The sequence below is a fragment of the Malaya genurostris genome, chromosome 3, assembly GCF_030247185.1.
Source record: "Malaya genurostris strain Urasoe2022 chromosome 3, Malgen_1.1, whole genome shotgun sequence".
In the NCBI taxonomy this organism is placed as follows: domain Eukaryota; kingdom Metazoa; phylum Arthropoda; class Insecta; order Diptera; family Culicidae; genus Malaya; species Malaya genurostris.
In genome coordinates, this window is record NC_080572.1 from 48,607,228 (window position 1) to 48,614,538 (window position 7,311).

The 7,311-nt window shown below is 35.0% G+C and overlaps 1 protein-coding gene across 1 annotated transcript in view; it reads left to right on the plus strand.

The window, feature by feature from the left end:
- The window catches only part of LOC131438997 (CTTNBP2 N-terminal-like protein), a 32,039-nt gene extending 27,734 nt beyond the window's left edge, over positions 1-4,305 (plus strand). Inside the window, exons 6-7 of the mRNA XM_058609465.1 lie at positions 3,592-3,722; positions 3,785-4,305. Of these exons, the coding sequence (XP_058465448.1) occupies positions 3,592-3,722; positions 3,785-3,965 (312 nt within the window). The 3' untranslated portion in view covers positions 3,966-4,305. The remainder of the gene's footprint in view (positions 1-3,591; positions 3,723-3,784) is intronic.
- The last annotated feature ends 3,006 nt before the right edge of the window (positions 4,306-7,311 follow it).

The window sequence follows — 7,311 nt, forward strand, 5'->3', positions numbered from 1 at the left end:
AGGATTAAAAGAGCTTGCATGGCTTTCGGCCAATGCAGACGATCGTGGGGACCTAAACCCAGATACATTCATTGGATTTACACAACTATCGTTAGACCAATTTTAGCATACGGATGTCATGTATGGTGGCAGAAAGGAGAAGTCGCGACAGTTCAATCAAAGCTAAATCATCTCCAAAAGATGGTCCTAATGGCGTCAACTGACAACTCCTACTGCTGCTCTAGAGGCGCTACTGTGTATTAAACCACTACATGTGTTCCTAAAACAAGGAGCATTATTTTGTGCATACCGTCTTAAGGTTGCAGGGCTTTTGAACAGTAACCCTATAGACTATGCTACTAGCCACACTCGCTTGTGGTCTTAAATGGTTACCTGGGATGAGTATTTACTCGCTCCTAGTGACCATGCAGTTTTCCTTTCAAAACATTCAATGTGAGCTAAATTTCATTTTTTCTAAGAGTGTGTGTTCAAGGCAGAAATCTACGCGATTCTGTGTGGAATACAATCGGCACTTCAGCAGAGAATCTGTGGTAAACGAAATTAGTATTGTTCCGACAGACAGGTAGCTTCACAGTCGAATCTAGTGATCGCATGTCAAACTCAAATTGACCTTAGCATCTCAAATGCTGTATGTTATGTTAGCACCAGTCATTCGAAAGTACACCGTTTACGTTGAGCTCCTCGCGTGTTGAGCTCCAAACACTGCGATATTTTGATACCCATCGTGACTCTCAAATTGTGAAAATTACTTCCACTTGATGTCCCAAAACACTATCTGTGATAAACTGACAAGTTATTGTGAGAGAATCGACAAAAAAATTTCAAATTTCCGTGTAATGATTCGTAAAACAATTGCATTACTAATTGCTTATTTACGTTGCAATCAGCTGCGTTTGATCTCATCGAGATAGCGTCGTGACAGTGGGTCGGGCTCAGGCGCGGCAATTATGGGATGGCAAAGCACTTTTTGCCCCTCCAAAGATTTATTAGAGTGACCATGCCCCCCCAATATTTTGGCAACTTGAATAAATATTTGAAAATTTTCAGTTAAGTTACTATAATTTTCAAATAAATTTACTACAATGTGAAATGTGCTATACTTTACCACTTTCGAATATTGCTTATTACTGGAATAGTAAGAAAAATGTTTGTGATCGTATCAAATCATTCGGAAGAGAAACTAAACTTGCTTACTTGATTGCTTTTTATTTGCTCTAACTTCTCCGCTCTCTTTATAAAAATGTTTTATACATTGCAAAGTTTAATGATCTGTAGTAATATTTTCTTGTGCCCCCTTAATATTTCATGGAACTTACCGCCTCTGGCCGCGCTAATTGCAGAATCACTGTGAACGTGCATCGCCATGTACTGTTTGTCGTAGAGTTATAAATTTGCCCGTAAAAACGATAGAAATCTGCACAAAAATATCCTTAAGGAATTAGACCGTACAAATGCTCTGAATGTCCAAGCGCCTTCGCACATCGCAAATTGCTATTGACGCATAAGGTTTAAACTTGTTTTGTCTTATGTTTAGATTAGTGAAATTGTTTTCCCTAGCCTTTGTATGATGAGCTACAGGGCGCGTACCTCCGCTTGGTGGATGGGGTGGGAGTCAATTTATACTTCGCGTATTGACAAAGTCGGACCATACCGAGATCGATCGTTCGCTTATAAATGTTAAAAGATGAAAATTATTATGTTCTCTGGATCGATCACGGAGTTGTCCACTCCTGGACTAATATACTGCTTGAAATTGACAATAGGTCATTAGGTGGTTTCGAGCATTCTAATGCTTGGAATTGATCACCAATTTGAATTATCTTGATCCAGTTGGGATTCATGCAAACCCTGTCAGCTTGGAGCGAAATCAATCTTCAGTTCAACAACACCATCGCACGGCATCACATTCAACATATCATGTCAATTGTATGGGTGCGCAGTCCTGCTATTTTGGCGCGCACGAATTTGACATTTCGCTCCCCTACTTCTATGTATAAGATTCGATGCGGACTCACCTGAGGGCGACATGCTCGCAAAAAAGGATGTTGTCAATGATTTGTTCGGGAAACGTGAGAGCTGGATATCTTGTTAATATGATGTCTTTGGATTCATGTTAATATATAACATTCGGTGAATTTAATTCAGAAAAGAGGACTATTGTTATCAGGAATAAGAGTAAATTGACCTCTCATGAACCGTCGAGGAGCTTTCAAACCTTTCCGATCCGGTTCTAATGTTCACAAATTGCAATGACGGCGAAACTGATTGATCAGGTGTGGATACATTCTCAAATCAGGAAAGGTTTGAATGTACCTAAATTTCTCTAACTTTGACACAGATGTCACTTTCAAACTGAAAGTGTGAGATGTGTGTTTCTGGAAGAGAACGGTTCACGTGTTCATTCTGGAAGAGAACGGTTCTTTACGAAATACATGTAGTTCATGTTTCCTGGACTAGAGAGCCCAAAACCTAAATTGCTCAAAAGCAGTCAAAATAATTAGATTCTCTCCTAAAAAACTAACAGAATAACTAAAAGCTAGTGCAGTGTGCCTTAGTGCATATATCGTTAAATAAAGAATAAAAAAGATCACAGAATTTTAAGCAATTTTAAGCAAACCTTCCATTGTGCCCATATTGTGACTTTCCTGGGCAATCTAGTGTTAAAGGCGCATCTTTACATTATATAATTCAACAAGCTCACTAACACCTGATTTTATTTTGCTTTTGTTTTCTTGACGAGAAACGAGCCTGTTGAAATAAAAGATTATCATCGAAGATTTAAGACCAAGGAAAAAGACCCTAGAATGTCCCAAAAAAATTGAAGCAAAATAAGTATTAAATGTGATTACCTAACATTTGGTAAGTTATGTTTTGATAAAAGAAAAAGGTAAATGCACTACTATTTTTACTATCAATATTATTATTATTGTTGTTATTATTATTATTATTACTATTATAATTGTTATTATTATTATTGTTATTATTGGTATTGTTATTGTTGTTATTGTTATTGTTGTTATTATTATTATTATTATTATTATTCCTTTATTCCTGATAATCTATCAGCTTGAGCTATTAACAGGTCTCTCCGGCACAGTAAAAAAAAACAATGCAATGGGAAAAAGGAAACGAAACGTAACATCGACAAAGATAGAAACAATTAGTTTAGATTAGAATGGATAGTGTTAGTAGACCACACTTATGTACACCTATTTAGGAACTTTAAAGTAATAATCGTAAGTACCGCTTCAGACATAAAAGACTATATAGGAAAGCAGGTCCGAAGCGGATACAATACGAAAGCACACACTTCCTGCCCAAGTGACGAACTCTCTGGTGAACTTGCAATAGAAGATATTCGTATCTTTCGTTGCAAATTGATAACCGTACTGGAATCTGTCGCTTGGGTTACATGCTGGAGGGAACCTATCAATGATAGGCCGGTTTTTTCTTTGTTACTAGTGTTCATTTGGGCACCATAGCCTAGTTCGTATGGAAAGTGCGGAGCTTTATAACCACCCCCCTCGGCCAGAGTAGCCCATAAGGGAAAAAAATATTCAGATTAGTAAAATTGTTTTATGTTTTCTTTAGGTAACACATTGGGAAACCCGTCGTTACAAATGTAGTATGTGTGGTAAAACCTACAGACACTTGATTGTTCTCCAAAGGCATATTGCGGTTCATCACCGCTGCTCGATCTGCAAAAGATATTTCCTGGCAAGGTATTTGATTACGTTTTCATGTTGAACGTGAATTCAAACAAATAATTGTTTTTCGTTTTCAGACAAGTCCTAGATAACCACAGGCAGAAGCATATAGCCGAATGTCCTCATCCTTATTTGTATCCGTATTTCCGCACAGTTGACAGCCTTCAAGCGCATTTAAAAACATATAAACGAATCGCCTCGAATGAGTGTGATCTTTGCGACATGGTCTTCGATTTCCGATATCATAGGTATTATTAGATAAATAATACCACAATACCATATAACTATTAGACATTTGACTGCTGTTTCAAATGATGACCATATCTTTCTGAATATTGATCAAATTTCTGTAAATTTACAAAGCTACTAATATCTTATTTGGCGAGGCTCGGGCCCAATAGGGTCTCCCAGGAAACTTAGTTGAGCAAATTTCTTCGGATGAATAACATCCGTATATCGTATAGAACTACTCTAATCAGCTAAACGAGTTGGATAGTGCGGAACCTTATTCGCTGTCATTGGAAAGCGATAATTGTTTTTGAATAAGGATGATTGTGAAGGTTCAACTTATTTGTCTAACGGATCAGAGAAAAAATTGTGGCTCCATAAGCAGAGAAGAGGAACCGGACTTTGGTTGGCGCTCGAGTTCGGCAATAATTCCCATTTTAGGAGCAATTTAAGAAATCAATTAATTTAGTATTTTCGTACTGATTGTGTAACCTATTAAATGAGTTTTTATAATTCTTCTCGTAACTATTGTTTTATTGAAAAGGCGCACGTTCCCTGTGTAATGTTCAACAGTAGCAGATGTATGTCTACATGGTTTAAATACGGTCCTTTGAAAAAAATTGAATATACAACTCTAAGCTACTCATAAATATATATATATATATATATATATATATATATATATATATATATATATATATATATATATATATATATATATATATATATATATATATATATATATATATATATATATATATATATATATATATATAGATATATATATATATATATATATATATATATATATATATATATATATATATATATATATATATATATATATATATAAATATATATATATATATATATATATATATATATATATATATATATATAGGGTATTCCACGCAAAATCAGCCACCTAAATTTTTTTTATCTAATGATTTTTTTCGGTAAAGAATTCGAAAATATTCGACACGTATTTTTTTATTTCAATATGGTACGTGGAATTTTCGAGATATGATTTTTTAGAATTTCGCGTTTTCAAAAAAGAGCCTTTTTTCAACAGCATATAATGTAAAATTTAATAAAGATACAAAAATTCATCCAAGACATAAAATGTGCGTCTTTTCTTTCAAATAAGCTCGTTAGCTTTCAAATAAGCGATTCCATAAAACAACCTTTGAAGGTAATATAATGAAAAAAGTTAAAAATTATTAAACAAAAAAATTTCAAACCAGGGGCTATTTTTTTCTTTTCTTTTTTGCTGATGAAAGAAGCCTTAGGGGTTTAACTCAATCTTGGCAAAGTTTCAGAGTGGAAAGATCAATACTTTCGGAGCAGTGAACTTTTCAATTACGGCGAGTAAAATTGGGACAAAGGATTTACGTGAGTAATAAAATAATGGTGACATAAAGTTTTTGAACAGTTGCAATTTTTCTATAATTTGGTTTTTTCTGGTTTACAAAAACTCGATATTTCAAATGTATCGTGGGAAGAGAAAACTTTCATTTTTAATTCCTTGTCTCCGTGCGGCTCAACATAGTGAAACGATTGTGTTCCAGAATTACTTGATTTTACCTATTACCAGTATCACGCATAGTGAAGAGATCGCTGTGGCGGAAAAAATTATTTTTTTCAACAAAATTCTGGTGGCGTGATGTTCATAATGACATCAAGTTCATCCAAATAATTACTTTTGTTTTTGAAGCGACTTCTGTGCTAAGGACCTGAATTCACTTCACTCGACTTTCACCGTGAAGTGATACCGATAATAAGGGCCATTGAGTAGAGAAGATGCTTTCCTAGTCCACTCGTACAATTCATTCGCGGTCGAAATTTGACAATCATTGATCATTTGTAAACTTGCGCGACGTGCCATTCCATGAGCTGTCGCGTGAAAATTCCACTGTGCAGCTCAGCTATAGCCGAAGCAGAAAAAAAGTCAACGCCGGAGAGCTCGGATCGGTCGGATCGGCATAATGCGGATGCCTGTTAGGCCCGTATCCGACTTGCGCTGCGGTACGCTCCACGCGAGCGGGTCGTAATTGAGAAATTCTTTGAAACTTTGCCAAGATTGAGTTAAACCCCTAAGGCTTCTTTAAAAAAAAAAAATTAGCCCCTAGTTTGAAAATTTATTTTGTTTAATTTTTTAACTTTTTTCATTATATTACCTTTAAAGGTTGTTTTATGGAATCGCTCATTTGAAAGCTAAGAAAAAGACGAACATTTCATGTCTTGGACGTATTTTTTATCTTTATTAGATTTTACAGTATCGGCTGTTGAAAAAAGGCTCTTTGTTGAAAACGCGAAATTTCAAAAAATCATATCACGAAAATTCCACGTACCATATTGAAATAAAACAATACGTGTTGAATATTTTCGAGTTCTTCACCGGAAAAAAATAGATGAAAAAAAAATTGGGTGGCTGATTTTGCGTGGAATGCCCCATATGTTTTACAAATTTACTTATTAACAAAAAATGTTAAGCGTTCTGAATTGAAATTATGTTACGAATCACTGAGGTCTCTTTTTACGCGAGGGTTACGTACCGCGTACAAAACTGCGCAAAAAATCCGCGTCACTTCGAAAATCCGCGTGAAAAAATCGAGTAACTTCGGAAAAAGGCGTAAAAAACCCCGCAAAACAAAAGAATTTTTTTTGACGCCAAATACCTTCGAAATGCATGAAACGTCCAGATCCGGTGTAATCTCGAAAACTTTTTTTTTAAATCGGCTTACGACTGGGATTTCCGGAATCGAAATTTTTTTATGCAAAATATCTTAGAAATGCATGATACGTCCAGATCTGGTGTAATCTTAAAAAGATTTTTTTCCACGTAGAAAAAAAACGCAAAATTAAAAAAAAAATGAGTGTATAAAGGTTATGAATCTTATGAAAAATGAATTTTCAAGCAGTTGCATTAGCTTTTGATGAACGAATGTGCAGCTCTTATGAAAGCTTTCCATCGATCATATTACAAATGCAGCAACAAAAACAGTGTAAATAGGTTTATAGCACTTATTGGAAATACTACGTCGTATAAAATCAATGCCTTGATGTTTACAAAAATATATCCAACATTGATGCCAATACAGGTCTCACATTTGTTTTCCAAAAGAATCGCTCGCCACAAAAGCATAAACTATTAGAAATACACTAGCAAGGGGGCTGGACCCCCTTGGGATGACTCTGTAAGCCCAAACGGTTAAATTTTATAACTTTTACCCGGTGAACGACCAAAATAATTAAAGCCGGGTTAAAATAAATGATATAAAAAAAAAGAGATACACTACATATGAGTAAATTATAATTCCTAATATTGTAGAATTGATCGTTTGTATGTTTGTCAGTTTAAAACGATAACGATCTG